Source organism: Papilio xuthus, unplaced genomic scaffold (genome assembly GCF_000836235.2).
Source record: "Papilio xuthus unplaced genomic scaffold, Pxut_1.1 DF825946.1, whole genome shotgun sequence".
Classification (NCBI taxonomy): domain Eukaryota; kingdom Metazoa; phylum Arthropoda; class Insecta; order Lepidoptera; family Papilionidae; genus Papilio; species Papilio xuthus.
The window spans coordinates 4,667,290-4,686,450 of NW_013532703.1; the positions used below are offsets into that span (position 1 = coordinate 4,667,290).

At 31.7% G+C, this 19,161-nt stretch overlaps 1 protein-coding gene and 1 non-coding gene across 2 annotated transcripts in view; both read left to right on the top strand.

The window, feature by feature from the left end:
• emp (epithelial membrane protein) overlaps positions 1-19,161 on the top strand; it is a 58,063-nt gene that overhangs the window by 5,365 nt on the left and 33,537 nt on the right. The window contains exon 2 of the mRNA XM_013321488.1: positions 16,523-16,809. Within this exon, the coding sequence (XP_013176942.1) occupies positions 16,752-16,809 (58 nt within the window). The 5' untranslated portion in view covers positions 16,523-16,751. The remainder of the gene's footprint in view (positions 1-16,522; positions 16,810-19,161) is intronic.
• Positions 579-652, top strand: TRNAT-AGU (transfer RNA threonine (anticodon AGU)). The gene has a single exon. It is a non-coding gene; the product is annotated as a tRNA-Thr (tRNA).

The window sequence follows — 19,161 nt, forward strand, 5'->3', positions numbered from 1 at the left end:
ATGAATGGGAAAGTTTAGATGGATGTTGGGATGTTTGTTTAAAGGCATCTCCGAAACGGCTCAACGAATTTAGATGAAATTTAACACACATATAGAACACAGTTTGCAAGAACACTTAAGCTCCTTGAGTTTTTTTTTTAAATCCGCGCAGACAGAATGGCGGTCGACAGCTAGTTAGTATATAGCATAGTATCTTCATTATATAGTACTAAACGATGTATGCAAGATACAGAATAACATGGCATCTGTATCAAATCCAAAAAACCCTTTCTAACCAAATTAATAAGGTCGGAATAAGTAAAATTTTATTATTATAATACTCTGTGTATATGTCGTTTTAAAATTCTCCCTGTTTACGGTGTGACCACTTTCCATCATGCAATCTGCTGACCGGTTTCACTGACTGTTTGAAAAAAAAATCTTCGCGGATTTCTCTTCACTCTTTCTTTAATTGTTTTCATTTAATAATACCCAGACGCTACGGTTATAGAAAATAATCGATTACAACCACAACTTACTAAAGATAAGAAAAACTGCAAGTTAATCTGCAATTAAATATTTCGCGACGTTTGTGCATCGGCGCCGTGGCTTAGTTGGTTAAAGCGCCTGTCTAGTAAACAGGAGATCACGAGTTCGAATCTCGTCGGGGCCTGACTGTTGAATACTTTTTGTACATTTTTATTTTGTTGATTAGTATTAATTGGACATGTTATTGTAATCTTGAGTAAATACAGTGATTTCTTATATTAAAATACGATTTATTTACTGTAACAGGAAGCCTTTTCATATAGTATCTCGAGAAATTAAATTCAGGATGTGAACTGTTTACTGGGGGTCAGATTTGTCGACAATATTATAAAGGTCACGATCATTTATGTAATTTGTACGGTAAATTGTTAATTATGTTTTCCGGATCAACTTAAAATTCAACCCTGTATTTATGTTAATAATCCAACGCGTAAATGTCAATGTTTTTATTCAGTCTTAAGTGCCTTTAATTTTTTGTATTGATAGGCAAATAGTCTTAGGCAAAATCTTTATGTACACTCAAAGAATTAAATTATCCATCCTCTTTGGATCTACATCGTGATTATAATTTACTTATTTAATAATTTATTGTGAAGGTCAAATTATGTTTACTAAAATGGGTAGCAAATCTTTTACATCTATCAGAAATGTATTGTGACAGTTGACATGATTAAGAAAGGGATAATGGCTAAGATGGCGGTAAATAGATTGATTTGAAGGACGGATACCAGCGGTGCATTCGCTTCGAAGCGATTCCATAGCGAACTTCAATGTTGTATGAAACTGATGCGCGACAATCGCGTGACTTATCGAAAAGTTATCGTCATTTCTATACATTTTTGAACTTCGTTATGGAATCGCTTCGTAGCGAATGCACTTTGTCTAACGCCCCTGATTCGCCGACCTTACGTAAGTGGGACAAGGACAGGGAGATGATGACAAATGTGTTGCAATGAAGTAGTATTACCTGGATACTAAGCTATTTGCATATTTCTCTCCGATATAAGTACGTAAATTTGTCAACATCTCATAACAATGAAATTACACTAGTTGTGTTGTTTCCAGTTGGAATAGAATTGCTGCAATGTTTACGCTAAATTTAACGTTAATTTTATCGCAAATTCGACGAAGATAACGTAATTTTATTGTATATTATACAGTTTTACATGTTGCGGAAGTTTTTATAATAAGACAGTCAGTTAAGTGCGGTATTTATTAGCAACTTAATAAGTAAATGGATAATGGTAATATCTATTGCCTTATTTATTTTAATTCATGATCGAGATTAGAACATATATTACAAAATTCTCTAATATTTGCAGGAGACCTACATATGATGGATAACAAATTGCTTAAGTTTTTTTTCGGTAAGAACATTTTAAATTCGATTACGCAGAAGTTTAAAATTGTGTAGTAATAAAATTTAAATTCAATTTATATCTTTATTATACAACACTTAACTATCAATGTAGTTTATCTCACGAAGGCAAGCTGCCGACCTCGACAAGTCGTCATAACAAAGACTTGTCATAAGCACAAAAAGCATTTGGTAGTGGTTATATTTTTCTTGCCAAGTTATGATGTGACTATCATCGACTAACATTAACATACAATAGTTGCCACTGTTTTGTCTCGAAGTGAAGTCTTTGAACGTTATATGATCCTTATATTTTATATTATAACTTGATACTTGTAAAGGAATCTAGTAATTTATAAATGTGTCTTTGTAAATAACGAAGTAAGGAAACAAATGCAGCAGAGTTTACTAGAGTCTGCATTTCTATGCTTGTGCTGGAAAAGAATATCGAATCAATGACAAACATAGTTGCCAAATGTTATAAAAAATCATATATCTTATATATAAAATTCTTGTGTCACAATTTTCGTTCCCATACTCCTCCGAAACTTCTTTACCGATTCTCATGAAATTTTGTGAGCATATTGAGTAGGTCTGAGAATCGGCCAACATCTATTTTTAATCAGCCAGCTAGTAAATAAATAAATTTCAAGCCTCAAAGATATTCACAGATTAGAACTTGTGATCTCCTGTTTACTAGACAGGCTTTAAGTCTATGTATTGCTACTTACAAAATAATTTTACCATGCTTATGAACTTTTATTTTTAAAAGGCCTCTGTTTATAAACAACCTACATTCTTTATATGTCCATTTAAATCAAACTAAATAATATTCTTACAAATGTACGCATTCACGCTTTAATCAACGCTCCGTGTGATCTTGTAAAAACACATTAGCTTGCTCATGTTAGGATTATTGACAACTATAAGTAGATATAAGGAAGAATAATATAGTTTATTATTAAGAACAAAGACCATGATTGTATTTATTATTATTTATGTCGCTTAAGATCAATGGAAGTAAAATCATTAGTTCTGCAAAACATATAAGTCAATTGCATTAATTGAATTTATCATAATGAATCATATTTGAAACAAAAGAGCTTAAGGTGTTGTGAGTCAGGTTTGGTGTTGAGGAAGGCCGTGTAACATTATACAGGTTGTTTGTCATATCCAAAATACGTTTTTCCTTTTATGATTTTAAGATTCCCAATAAGCACGGCTCTCTTGCTTCATAAATAAATTTTTAATTTATTATTTTTATTTTGTTAAGTTCTCTGTTTGTAAAAAAAATACACTCTACGTTCTTCTTTATTCAACCTTATCCAATAACACCTAGATATTTGGTTGGAGGTCGTTTGACATTTCTAGATGTCATAATTGTTAGATGTCTTATCGTCTAGACTACCACAATCTTTTGTCTTAAAGGTTTGTCTTTACTTACTAAATTATACCTAAAATGTTATTTATGTATGTAATCAAATAACAATTTACACAGTTAGCCATTCACAAAGTTAAAACGGCTTCTGATCAGACAACCGCAGAGTAATTAGAAACACTCTGTATAACACAACATTCACCATCTACCACAAAGGCGATAGTTATGTGGGAATAGATAAAAATAACAATGCATCTGACAATGGATTAAGCAACAGAATTCGCACACATTGCTCCCACAGTTTCGTAACAGCACTGATTTAAGCGGCTAAGTTATATATATATATTAAGTGAATATCATGAATCACTTCTGATGATTTTGAATCAGTTAGATCTAGGTTTACAAAATACTTTCCAAATTATAACGATTACTAACTGTTGCCCTCGACTCCGTCCGCGCGGATTTAAAAAAAATAGCTTAATAAGTAGCTTATGTGTTCTTCCAGACAATGTTCTATATGTATGCCAAATTTCATAGAGATCCGTTCAGTCGTTCTGGAGATACCTTTAAAACAAACATCCATCCATACAAACATTCGCATTTATAATATGAGTAAGATGTATATTAAAATTAGTGAATCTTATTCAAAATAGGTTAAGTATTTACTATTATAATAATATTAACACAACAAGAACTAAAAATAATTAAATTAAAAATAATTAAATACAAATTGAATGAAATAGCCCACGACGCGTCGGTTGAAATGGATGCGCGAAACGATTCGTTTCGCTTGAGTAGCGCTCGATCTCAATTCATATATACTCGTGTCATTGTTCTACTTGTTTTGGAGTTCTTTTTCAACTTTAAAGAGTTCCAAAGTCTGCGATAAGATCGTACCTAAATGTAACCTTATTTAAACGGTATCATTTTACCTGCTCTGTTTATTACTCATTTATGACGGTGGAAAATTTTATATGAAGGAAAATACAATTCGTAATATTTTACATATTCATTAAGTTCGTTAGAATTATAATTACGAATTTGTTTTTATTCTTTTATTACATGTATATTTTATTAACCGTAAATTAAAACTAATTCATTAAGTATAACGTTACATCTTGTCTTCATCGTATTTAATCGACGTTTCTAGCAATGTACGGAATCCTATTAAAAATAAGGCAATTCATGATATGCCTGATAAACATTGCTACTTTGTAATGCGACTGACAATACCATTCGCTAGCTCCGTCTCAATTCTCCTAGCGAATGTGAATGGTTATATTGTTTAGAGAGTAGCTTATAACTAATATAACAATGTATATATACATACAAATCAGGAAATTAATATACGGGGTTACTGTATCTTAAGGTTGACGCTTATAGTATTTTCGAGTCGGCGTCAACCCTTAATTTATAGTTATTGTCATCGGTGGCTGACACTAGACTTTCCGTTTAGGCCGCGTCTACCATCGGTGGCTGACAGCGTGTAACATGAGAACTATAAAATTTTACACTATTTTGCGTTAAAAATGTAAACTATTTTGTACTGCGATCGGAAACACCGGCCCTTTAGTACCAGTGCGTGTAAGCGGCGCTCGTGACCCGAACGGAATTGTCTTAGAAATACGCGTGGCGCTCAACGTATATTACAGACACATTATCCAATTTACAAATTTATTACCAATCTTGAATTATTATGAAATAACACCATATACACAGCTGTACAAACTAACCGTGAAATTCTTCTCTAACAATTGTAGTTAAACATTATGTTGTTTGTTTTTTTCAAAGTGACTGCGCCGTTATGTTTTTATACAAGTATTACGATAATAGAAACCTACAGTAAAACAATACCGTTAGGATATTATAATTATTTTTATTCGACAACTTTCAATGAAAAGACATCGACGTCAAGTAATAAATTATACAAAACATCTTTTAGCTTTAGGTTTTTTTTAAGCAGGATAATTCGATAATGTGTAATCGATTATAGGTCGTATGCATATTATTCAGTAGGTTTTGAATTCAGTGAAATTGTAAAAATATACACAAGTATATTAAAAACACGATTGATTTATAACGAACCTCGCTAGTCAAAAGACATGGCATAAATATTAATTCGATATAAGTATAATAAAATCATATTCAGAACAAGTGTTGTTTATCGAGTTTAAGATAAATAAAAAGAAAAGCTTACCCAATTTACATCAAGTACAAAAAACTTAAAAAAAAATTGTTTTGAATACGAAAAAGTCGTGAAATGTTTGTTTTTTTTTTCTAGTCTGTTGTACAACATAACTGCTGTGTAACATACAGATGTTTTGAAATATTTTTTCTAAAGTTAATTAGTTTAACATTAAGAATAGCTTTATAAATTACTTTTAAAAACCTAAGTGTGGTAACCTAACAATGGTAGAGCCCGCTTTAACATCTTCGAATGAATTGGCCGACAGGCGTGAAGTGGAAGCAATTCCGTGTTTCGTCTGATGAGTGTGTGTCCCGGAGGCCTTATTTAGTCCTACTTCCCTTCCCATTCTTTTTCTTATAAGGAATGAATGGGACGTGGAAGTGGACTTTCCGGATGAGAGGAGGGTGCATGGAAAGGGAAAATATTTTCTTTCTGTGCATCCTCTCCTCCGTCGATTAAAGGTAGGCAACGCATATGCAATTGCGTATTTGTATGGGCACGGTAACTTCGCTATTTCAGCGATTTCAGGTGGCCGCTCGCTCGTTTGCCAACTTATGATATAAAAAAAATAAGTGACTAAAACACTCAGGGGAAGAAGAAGAATAACATGACACCTGACTCGTCGAAATCAGTTGAGTTTTAAGCTCTAGGCCACTGAGGAACTTACATACATGCAACACCACATAAAAACAAAACTTAATTTGCGAGATAAACTTTACCCTCTTGTCAGACAGGTAAAAACAGATCGCGTTTGTATACTGATTAAATTAAAAATCAATAAGTTGGATTTCACAGGCGAGGTCGTAATCAACCAGTTTTGTTGTTTTTCAACTGGTATTTTAGCGGATATTACGAATCAAATGTTAAAAACATATTTTTAAAGAAATTTAATTTTACGCTTTAAATAAATTGCGTTTTAATTTTTTCAACTTAATGTCAAAGAATTAGAAATAGACTATTGTCCTTAATTCCATGTTAAGACCTATTATTCGGAAACATCACTTAAACATCAAGTGGAATCGTGGCCAAACTCTAATATTTTTTTTGTAAAAAAAAGATAGAAACATAATATTATTAAAGTAGTATACAAACGTTTGTTAAGCAATATTAGTGACGTTCGATGAAGACAAAGGTTTGTCAAACATCGCACTTAAGTGCATTTCTCACATTCATGGGAAACTTAACACTACATAAAATACTAGACTGTAAAATTTCATATGCAAATAGAAAAAGTTGCACAAGACAACAGTTGGCAAAATGTTACGCGGCTTAAAATCCAAACGTATAGTCACAACTATGAGGAAAGAACTAAAGATGACATTTAAAAATAAATTATAAATAATGATATGTTTGTAAAAAAGAAAAGAACAATATAATTGGTAAGACTTTGTAAGATTGAATCGAAACGAATAAAGCGATAAAAAAGCAACCGTCTACCATCGATTAATTATCAATGACTCCAAAAGATAATAAACAAGAAAATGCAAGATTGATTATTACGCAATAAGCTCGCCTTGGACAGAGGACTTGTCGCAACCGAGTTGTAAACTCACCGACAATAGGCCTGTAATTACCGGCAAAGTACGCACGATATTTTCCGCTGCAGGATCCGAGCTTCCCAATGTTTTGTAACAATGTTCAAGTACGCACGTGCTTTATTTTGTAATGGGATGCTAGAAATTTAAGATGACGTTTCATTACGATTAATGGAGCGCAAATCCTAACTATTAATTTAACATACATTAGTGTGAAATCTTACTAATATTATAAATACGATAGTTTGGATGGATGGTAGTTTGAAGGTATCTCCAAAACGGCTGAACGGATCTCGATGAAACTAGGCATATGTATAGAACATAGTATGCAAGAACTCATAGGCTACTTATTATGTTTTTTTTTTAATTCCGCGAGTCGCGGGCGATCGCTAGTTAATTTATACTTACTGATATAGTAAGATTGATTGATTCTTGTAGTACTATGTAGTAATACGCTATCTAGGACAAGGATTCCCATTAAGTCAACCTTTAAGGTCAACATTTACCAGTAACCAAGCAGTAAGCGCTTCATTAGACTGACATTACCAAATGATCAGTTTTACAACCATTCACTTTTGAACATCCCATTGCTTTGTAATATAAAGGACGTGGTAAATAATATTACAAACATGATCGCTAAGGGAGACCGATAAGGAATTACAGATGATTACCGGGAATATGATAATGATATACATAAATTTATTTAAGTTGTGACACATAAGAAGTGCAATTAAAATTAGAATTGATCAATTTTTCACTTTACTTATACATTATGAAATGACATCGAGCAATAGCGTAAAGAATTAAGCCAATTATATAATGAAGAGTTAACTGAAGTTCAATTAGATTTATCTTATAAATGTTACACTAAGGTTGCAATTTTATTAGTCGTCATACAGCATGCGGGGACTCCCTACATACAGGCTAACGACTAATGTAAAGTAGGCATCGTGCGGGGACTTAGGAGACGAGTATAATAGGCGGTTAGGTAAAATAAGGATTAATGGCCCAAGGCATGCGTGCCTTCTGACTAATTCATGCGAGCGGTATGGCATACGTGAACACAGGATGTCTCACACAGCAGGCGTACGGGAGCTGCCTAAAAACTAATAATTAAAAAAAAAAATTGAGTCCTAAAGGTTATTCGCCTTTTGTTAAAATTAATGTTGGCAGTTAATCCTGTTAAACAAAGTTCATTGGTCTGGCTTTGTTTGCAAATTTGTTTGTGCATTGCCAGGGTTAAAGGTGGATGAATTGTTTCCGAATTTGTCTGCGGTTAACGGAATCTGTCATCTTTAAAAGATATTTGACATTTGCTTAGTCAACCTTTTTTTTAAAGAAACCTCGCTTTTACTTAAGTTTTCTTTGTAAATTATTAAAAGCATTTGTCATTTTAGTTTATTTTTGTATTTGAACTTTGGCCACGATGAAGATAAAAACATTTTTGTATCATAAATTTATTATAGTATAAAATATAATGAAATATTGAATATACCAGTAACTCGACAAAGAATTTTGTATTAAAAAATATTTTTTGTAGTTACTGTGGCATTCTCAGTTTTTGTCCATCTATAACTTTATATTCCTCAAAAGAAAAAAATGTATAAAGTACCATTTGTATTATATTTTGTATTCGACCTTGATTGAAAAAAAATACGACTTTAAATTCTGAACAACCTGCCTGAAACTCGTTATACTATAATAATTCTAATTTTATAGCCATTTCGTCAAATAAACGCCATGCATTTTTAGTTGGATGTTGTTTAAATTACCGTATTCTAGCGTGTCGGAGGCCTAATTTTAATCCCTTTCCCTTCGATGGATGGAAAAGATGGGAAGGGGTATTGGATTTGACGGAGTAGAGCTCTGCCTGGTCCCTCCGTTCATTATGGGTAAGCAACGCATCTGCAATTGCGGATGTCTACGGCCAGCGGTCTTTTCGCTATTTCGGCTAATTCAGGTGGCCGCTTACTTTATGGATTTTTTTGTTAATAATATCTCATATTTTTTTTTTTATAAAAAAATGACCTAGGTGTTAGGGCCTAGGTAGTTCTGGTCGAGCTATTACGGCGGTTGTTTTATTGAAGGTCAGTATTCCGTGCCCTTATTTTGCAAGTACGAATGCAATGAAACGTTAAAGGAAAACCTGTTTATTGAAGCCTATCCATACTTATGTGTACATTTATTCATATATATATTGTTACCAGTTACTAGGACGTATACGAATAATCACTTTGTTTCTTCGTTTAATATTTTATTATTTAATAAATTTTCAATGAAACATTTACAGTGTACTGTATTTGTAATACCTATTTAATATTAATTTTGTTTAAAAAGTATTGAACAAAAGCGTAAAAAATATAATAAAGTCGTATTATATTATGTTTTAAATGCATGAAGACTTTTATTTGACATGAAATATAATAGGTTTAAAAGATACTCAACTTGCGTTGCTAAAACGACATTATACATAACTTCAGGTCCACTAATTTTGTAGAAAGTGCTTAATATACAATTGTAACGTAATCCTCGTCAAAGTAACTAAACAGCGATCAATGCAAAATACCCTGCTTTTAGCCTTCATGCGTATCATTGTTGTGGTGCTACTATCATTCCTCGGTGATCAAGTGTGACAGCCGAAGCCGCCGCTCCCAACTAGTTTTGCATAAACCATGTTTACGCAACGTGCGTTGTGAAAGTTGCGTGTTCATTTGCCAACCTAAATGAATCATTAACGTTAAACGAAAATATATTTTAATGCTAACAAAATAAGTCTTCTTTTAAGTCCAAAATTGAGCTTATTACGCCAGCCTCGAGCCGGAGACGGTCTTAATCATAATGGCGAATTGTCACCGATATGTGACCGAGCGATGTTCATCTGCTTTTAGTAACTACGTCAAAAACTGTTGGCTTATTCTTAGTTGAATTTCTGATAGTCTTTTGACCTTCATTTATTTATCGTAGTAGCTGGTTTTTCTCGTGGATATTATTAAGAAGTTCCCACTATTACATAGGTTAAAGAAAAACCGATCTTTCTTTATTTTACCATATCCTTTTTAAACATAAACATTTTTTGTTTCATCTACAGTATTACCACGCCTCATTATGTTGAAAATATTTAAACTCGATGGTAGAATCCATCTTACATTAAGGGGAATGATACAGATAATATCTTAACGAATATGCAATTATATTATACTCAGAAAAGATCAATTTTGTTAATTTAAAACACATTATTGAGCTTCATGGCATATAGTACGCTTAAATGATCTTGATAATAAGGTTCTTCAAACCAATTTCAATACATGGTTAACAATGGACGATTCATTTCCATGTTCGGAATTATCGCAGTGCTATAAGAATCAATTAACCCGATCACCGAGAGGTCTTCACGTACTGTGTTCAAAGGACACGCTTAACATATTAAATGTTCAACACTTACTCTGCCTTGACATCTTATTAATTTGGTCATCATCTCCATGTCTTTATTTAACTATTTGTGTCGTCGGCGCAGGTTTTCGTCCTCCAAATCGATCTATTATTCGCCCCTTCTGAATAATGTGAACAGTGACATTATTCTATAAAGATCTCCTCTCTCTTCTCCTGTACATTCATTCATCTAAACTTTTTCTTTCAGTTTATTATTGTAAGTTTAACATTTTGGTTAATCATTAATAATATCGAAGTCTATTATTATCAAAACATTCAATTTATCTCGATTAATAATCATACAAAGTAATTCCGCAAGCATCAAGGTGCTTCCTCTATGCTTTATTACTTTTAATAAATAACGTATCAAACTGAACCAATGTCAAGGTCATCTAAAAACTGATCGTTTGTTGACCAGAAATGGTTAGTACGAGTATTATACTTAACAGAATGTATTCTCAATTACATTCAAATAATGAAGATCAACGATTTTTATGACAGAAATTAATTATTATTTTAGTTGTAAGTTCATTGTTTATCTAAAAACACGAATACAGCATGATTGTAAAATCCAATATTAACTTGATCCGGAAAGCCTTATCTTATCATCATTTTTGTACAATTAAATTCTTCAACGAGTGATTTTATCCTGTGTTTTGTGAATGATTAGTATCACCAATATGATATTATTTTAACCAAGTTACTTATTACCTTTTTACTTTCTTGGATTTTTGTGATGCAGTGACGTGTGGCATCTCCGTAATATGAGTCTCAAATTATCTGGGAGCTATCAAAATTTGTTATAACATGACTTGTATGAATCGAGTACAATTATTACACAAGTGTAGTAGCAGTCCGTCTGTAATCGTTCTTTTTCTTATAACCGGACAAATATCCGGGTTACCCAGTTACCTGTACGTCGCGGAGTGTGTAATAAAAACACCACTTACCTAACTTCAAATAGAATGTCTTTCCGGTAATGTAAGATTCACTTAAGTTATTATATTACCACAATATTTTAAAACTAGAAAAAAAAATCCTAGTTGTTAATTATTAATTTAATTTATTCTCGTTTTCAACTAAACGGAATGTATTTTTTTGTAATTGAGTAATTAAAAGTTTAAATTAAATTTTTCGTATAATTAACGTATTGCGGATATTTAAAGTTTTCACTATATAAGAATTTATATGATTAATTTACCTGTATCTGCCTACAGCGTAACAAGTTCTAAATCTGCGACTCGCGTACCATGTGCCTGTTTTTTTTTTTAGTTTTTATATACATTTAAATGTAGGGAAAATGCTAAGAAGTATCTGTACATTATGTATGTTAACACTGCTTACTTCAGCTTATGTATATTGGTAATCGCATTTAAACGGACGTCCAATGTACAGTCAGCTGCATAAATATAAGTAAATTTTTAAAAGCTGCAGAAACTTGTGTACGCTGTTGGTTACAAAAAATATACATCAGCGTACCCGTCCGTATGGTTCGGACCTTGATACAACCGACTGATTAATAATCGCATTCTTATTTTTAAAACCGAAGGCCTGCATAACTTTTTTTTTAAATATACATATTTATGCAGCTGACTGTACATCGAGTTGATTACATAAAGTTATCGTGAAAGGGACAAAAACCAGTTATATGGAAAGTGCTCTTGCCAAAACTTTGGAGATAAGGTAGGTCGCGAAATTTGCATAAAAAATTTCAGTTTTAAACTGAGCGAAACGACAACGATTCTTCTTACATACTGATTGCTAGAATCCTGTTAGGAATTAAGGTCTATTAATTTCTCCATAGGATTGATGAACTTAAACCTAATTTAATAAGAGGTGTATTGTTGTCTTTTAATGTTATATTTGGGCATAAGGCCTATTCACGATGATGAAAACTAGCTGCATTTTGTATGATACGGATTACGTTTTCACACAATATTCTTATCTAGTAAATTAACATTTAAATGTTTCTGGTTTTTCTGAACAAAGTCGGTGCGTTAAATTTTAATTACTGTATAATGTATGTAGATGTGTCCACGTAATCACTCATGTAATTAGTTCTAACCTGCGTGTTATATATGGCCCAAAGATTGACCTAAGACTGTCGAAGGAAATAAAACACCCTGTATTAGATTCTTAAGAGCTGTTGTTTGCTTAAATTATTTACAAATATTAGCTAGTAATAATTCGGAAACAAAGAATATAAAAAGTTTAAGTTTAAACGCCAATACCCTAATGGTTAAGGGTACGGATTTCCGATCAAGAGGTCGGGAATCCCGCCATTCGACTATTACACACAAGTTAATGTATAAAAATCTACTAATATTTATAAAAAATGTGCCGCTTTGTGTACACCAATGGAGAAAATAGAAATTAAAATTTATTTTGAAGGTGAGTTTTGCAAGAAGGTCATAGAAAGCCGAGAATGCGCACCTAAATATCGATTATTTTGCAAAAAGCCATTTTGCTTTTTATGCATATTGTATGCTTTATCCGCAGTCAATTTCACTTACAACAAGGCCGTTACTACAAAACATTAGGTATATGCCCTTGTATTTTTTATTTCAGTTTCTTCAGTTGTAAAATCTGATCTGATTTTAATAGTCTAAAGATGGTTGGTAACGAAATAAATCGTATATTTATAAAGCCATGCTCATCGTGTTAGTATTAATAAAAAAACGACGTTTTTTAAATCAAAATGGCGTGCTAAGTGTTCGCATCTTGATAGGTTTCTATTCTTAGTTGTGACTTGTTACTAGTTTAACGTGTTTCAGCAAACGCAATACACCAGTATCATTTTTATATGGCACGAAAACAACACGAACCCGTCATCGTTCTAATTGAAGATAGTCGTATAAGTTCTTATATACGTTTAGTTTTTGCTCGCCATGTTTGAGCCTTTGAAATTAATAATATCCTTAGTAGCTTAATGGAAACTTTTAATGTTTTTTTAAACTATACGAAGAAGTATTTTTTTAATTTAAATCGAGCTTCATTTTAAATGGCTTAACGGATAATATATGTCTGTAATTTCGGTTTGTTTTTTTTTCTAAAATTGGTTTTACATTTATGTTTAATTTGCTTTTAAATGTTTTGATTCAACTATTGATATGTTATGGATGTGGTATGCTACATTCTCGTCAATTATGTCTATGTTCTGCTAGGTCTACTTCTGACACTATCATGCATTTTAGTTATCCTTTGTCTTCTTTAAGCGAAACTCAAGTGTAATTACTTAACTGCATATCTGTTAGAAAGAAAATCCGACGAATGGCGGTGTATTGCCCCAACTAGTCTTATTAAAATATCAACGCTTACATCCCCCACTGTCTTGACTTGGCTACTTGACTTGGTAACGAAATCGCGTTCGCTCCAAATCATTTTAACTAATATTGTCTAAAACTACTAATATTTACTTCTGTGTATCTTGTTTGTCTCATCATTCTTTGTTACTTAATATTATAATTTGGGCATAAGTAATCTTTGAGCTTTTTTATTCATATCATGAGTTGTTGTATGTATCTAATTGTACATACCTCATCATATTCATCAGCTCAGACTGACAACTTAATCGAGGATATGTCCGCCGTAGGCAGGTTGACGACCACTCAAGGAAACTTTGAACAAATTTAGTAAATTACTCTTATACCTAAATTATGTTTCAGAATTATATTTTAGGTATAACGAGATACATTTAAAGAACAATGTTTTGATAAATTTTACTAATATTATAAATGCGCATGTTTTCATGGATGGATGTTTGTTTGAAGGTATCTCCAGGACAGCTGAACGGATCTCGATGAAATTTAGTAGGAGCGTAGTAATGGACTATAGTCTGAAAGAACACATAGGCTACTATTTTTATTTCGCGCGTACAGAATCGCGGACTGCTGCTAGTAAGTTTATACAATTCACACGATACATTCGGTTAATATTGATGATATTCGTCAACCCTTGTCCAGTCCATTTCTTCCGTATATGCCTCCGGTAGTACACGATTCTTTGTTTATCTATATACGTAATTATATTATTAATTTTGTCTGCTATCACCTTATGTGTTTTCGTAAATAATGAATTCCAATATTATAATTAGGCGAATGACCTTCAAGCCTTCAAATGAACCGCACAACCTGTATATACAACGTGCGAGTATAAATATATGAGTGTAATTTAGTAAAACCAGAAAACACGTCCAACCAGCCTCGTGACTTTGTAACATTTTTAAATATATACAACCATATTAAAAATATAATTAATTCCATTTGATAGTTGTATATAATTTAAAAAGTTCAAACAACGTATTGACCTTTTTCCGAGAAACTGAATAAAATCCAGCGTTATAGTAAAAAATATATTTTAATTGATAGTAATAAATTCTTTATGGGATCATGTCTTGACGCAATTCGTCTGATTTATAAAATGTTCACATAATATTTTTATATGCAATGTTATTAACATTATTGTCTTGAGAAGCATGTCCCTTTATTTCTTTGTATAGTCCGCTTCTAACTCTATCAATAAATGTATCTTTGATATGTCTTTGCCTGCTTCACTTGTTAATATTATCATCATCATCAGCTCACTATACGTCTCCACTCGGCTCGGTGCCTACCATAAATTAAGGGTGATTAGACCATAGTCAACCACGCTGGCCCAGTGCGGGTTAGTTGACTTCACACATATCTTTGAACTTCTTCTCAGATATGTGCAGGTTGCATAACGATGTTTTCCTTCATCGTAAGAACGTCGGATAAATGTACATACGTAAATCACAAATCGAAAAACTTATTGTTACATAGCGGGATTCGAGCACAGGACCTCCAGATTGCAAGTCAAGTGCTTGACCCCTTATTGTTATTATACTTTGTTCTTAATTAACAAAGTCTGGATGACGCTTATCTTAATCGTATTTAGAATGCGTCGTTTAAAAGTAATCTGTCGCGTACAGTAAATCACAAAGTGATGGCTCAAGTCGTCTACTTGAAATGCAATACTCAGTATCGTAAAATCATTAGACTTATGTACCAATGAAAAACCAAAAAATTAAGTTGCTTAATATATTATTGACTAGTTGTCGCCCGCGACTCCGTTCGCACGGGATTAAAAAAAACTTATGGCGCAGCCTATGTGTTCTTCCAGATTATGTTCTTTTGTATACCAAATTTGATCGAGATCCGTTCAGCCGTTCTGGTGATACCTTCGAACAAACATCTATCCATCTATCCAAACTTTGACATTTATAATATTAGTAAAAAGTAAGATTTGCTAAAGGGGTTATATTATAGGGTCTTAAAAACATATAATTTTACTTATTATAACAATTTTGAGATTTATCTCATCGCAATAATAAAGAAATCAATAAGACATTTTCCATTACAACTAAAAAACTCACAGAAAGGATTAAGCAAGGATTCAAATTGCTAATCAGATCTCTGCGTAAATAAATAAAAAGTTCCAAGATGGTAGGTATAAATCTGTGGACGTGCATTTTGAATCGTATAATTTTTTATTATAAATTGCTGTTGTCTTCAAGTATTTTTTTTTAATTTATAGAATACAATATCCTTGTAATTATGTATACGATATTTGATAATTTTGCAAATTAAATAATTTTAGTACTGAGATTATTAGTGGTTTTTATATGTAAAAGATTTTTTTTCTAAGCCGAAATAAAAATGGTAATGTAGTTTTGACGCGGTTTTATCTTTTATGGTCTAATATGTTTGTAGATATTATACGAAGTAGCTTCGGTACAATATTAAGCAGAGTATTTTGCATCAAAAATCTTTTAATTACTTGAGTTTTAAGTCGATAATAATAGTTAAACATTTTTGGTTCATTGTGTTACTTAGATTGTTTTACATGTTATTTATACTTTGCTTTATTAATCAAGAATATAATATCTTTTTTCCATTGGTTTATTAACTCATTTGTCTGTAACTAAATAAATAAGGTCGTTGTTTTAAAAGTATAGTTAAAGTATGTTATTCCTTTCAATGTCAGGGCAATTATTCAGTTCAATTTGATTGCTAATAAACCTTATCACTTTAAAAACCATTGCAGCTAATCACGTTTATTTTTCCTATAAGATTTTTCTCTTGTTGCAGGAGCTGCGCACACGCATGCCAACGCTCCCATTGCCTCAGTCGACGTCAGACCGCCGCACGGAAGGGACGTGTCGTTCCGTCTTTAGATTCTGAATACATTCAAACAAACTAAAAAAAAAACTAAATGGAACGACACTGGTGATTTAAGTGTTGTGCTTGTGTGTGACGTGTCTGTGTGTGTTGTGGTATTTTTAATTGAATTTAAAATAAAAATAATTGACAGTTTAAAATGCAGGGCCGCGACAAACTATGCGCGAAGCTCTCCAGCGCATTCCTCAGAAAGTGGTGTAAGTATAATCTATTTGTTATTTAAAATTTTCTTGTTATTGTTATGGTTTAGTAAAAAATATGAAGGAATTAATATTTGCGTTACCTTAATAATTATGATTACGTGGTGCTGCAACAGGCTTATCCATAATAGCTTTCTCTTTTTTAATCGAACGTCTGTTTTTAACATATTTAATGAAGGGCGACGGATTTGTTTTTTATTGGTTGCATGTTTAATTTGGTTATTATATCAGCGAAGTTTGTTGTTTTTATCAATGATTTATATGTATTTTTAGCCGCGAATTTTTCGAAGTTAAAAGATAATACCATAAAAACTTACATTGATTCTAGACTTCAAAGTCAGTTACAATAAAGGTTTAATTTTGCTTAGAAACAGCCTAAGACGTACAGAGTTATTAAAGAGGATATAACAGTCATGGATAACATGTGTAATTTCTACAAGGAATAATATTATATCGATAGATTATAATTCAAAGTTGAGGAAAACGAATTAAAAATATTAGCTGAAAAACTAATAAAAAATCAATTAGCTTCTTTAAAGTTTCTTATCTCTATGACTTCGAATTAGAAACAATTAAAAAGAAATAATAAAAACGTTGTAATAGCAAAATGAGACGGAAAATTTTCATTTAACCTTGTGTTTTCACTGCTGAACAAAAACATATTGTTATCCTTGTTCCTTAAAGAGAATGAAAGGGATAATAATATGTTTTATCACAAATGTTTCGGCTGTGGATAATCCTAGTGATTGAGAGAATGTACCCGCGTTTACATGCGGACATGGAACCAAAACTATTGTAAAAATGTATCATTTAATATGTGCCCATTTGCTAAGATATCAATTCAATTCCTAATCTTCTTAACGCAATGACACAGTGATTGAAGTATTAAGGTTATATACCATGACCCTAAGGTTCAGTTATATTCTGTTACTCGATCTATGTCGTTCTGTTATAATCTTTATAACGTATTAAATCAACACAGATAAACTGTTTTAAAAGAACGTATCTATTTTGAATGAATAATCTAGGACTTTGTATCTTTTTTTATAATTTAAATGTCCTCTAAAATACAATTCGCGTGATTACACATATTATTATATTGTACTCAGAAACTATTTATTAATTATAATAATAATAAATCTAATCTTAATGGCTTGTAACGACTTGTATTTTTTTATATATAAAATAATAGAAAAGTTTACATCCATTTAAGTATCTTGTATTTTTTTGGTTTGGAGAAATTGCGTTAAAAGGGGTAGGACGTGTAATGCACACGTAGATTGTAGGCTTTCTTAACAGTTTTGGTCTTGGAAAAAAATATAGATAAGCTTGGTATTCTTCATAAAAATAATGGTAAATCATTTATATGGAGACGTTTTATTTTTAATTTAAATATTTTAACATTTGATATTTTATTGAATCTAATAACATAGTTCTCTTCATGTAAATTATCGTTAGTTTAGTAAGATTGATATTTTTTGAAGATATCTCCATAACGGCTGAACGGATGTAGATGAAATTTGGCATACATATAGAACATAGTCTGGAACACGTACTCTACTGATTGTTTTTATTTGATACAGCGCGGACGGAGTCGCGGGCGACAGCTAGTTACTTTATAAATATACTTGGTAATTATGTTCTAAACACTCGTTATAATATATCTGTATGTTGATATTTCCGAAGTCAATGTATATGTTTTAATTTAAATGATAATTATTATGATCCCCGCAATGGAATACAATAGGCAAAGTTTATGTGCATTATCTTACTAATATTATGAATACTTTATAACGGTCAAAGTATAATTTAATATAGAGTATGAACAGTGAAATTATATCTTAAATATATCTAACTTATAAATGCTTTGGAGTCGTAACAAACAAATTAAAAAATCTATTAAATCGTAGATTTGTGAGAAGATGTAAATAAAGTGATTGGAAGTGTAAGTAAAGTGTAATAGAGTGAGTGATACTTGTACCTCTTTCTATTGAAAAAACTAAGCTTGATATTTTTTAATGTATAAAAAGACTCGTCGCGAAATTGTGATTTTATTGTGCATAAATAAGTCTTGGAATTTTCTTTGCTATTTATCAATGGCATTTAATCATTTTTTAGTTTAAATTTGAATACCCGTCCTTAAAAATTATGAGAATTTGTGGTTACATTTTTAAACAAGTTAGACGGGTTACATAATCTGTGATTTTAATAAAAACATGAAGGAATTATAACTGACATATACTCATCACTAATAACTAGAGTATTCCGATACATCCTGTATAAGTATACTTCAAATACCTTCAAACATAAGATTCGGGTGTTTATAATTTAATATCGTAAGTAATAATC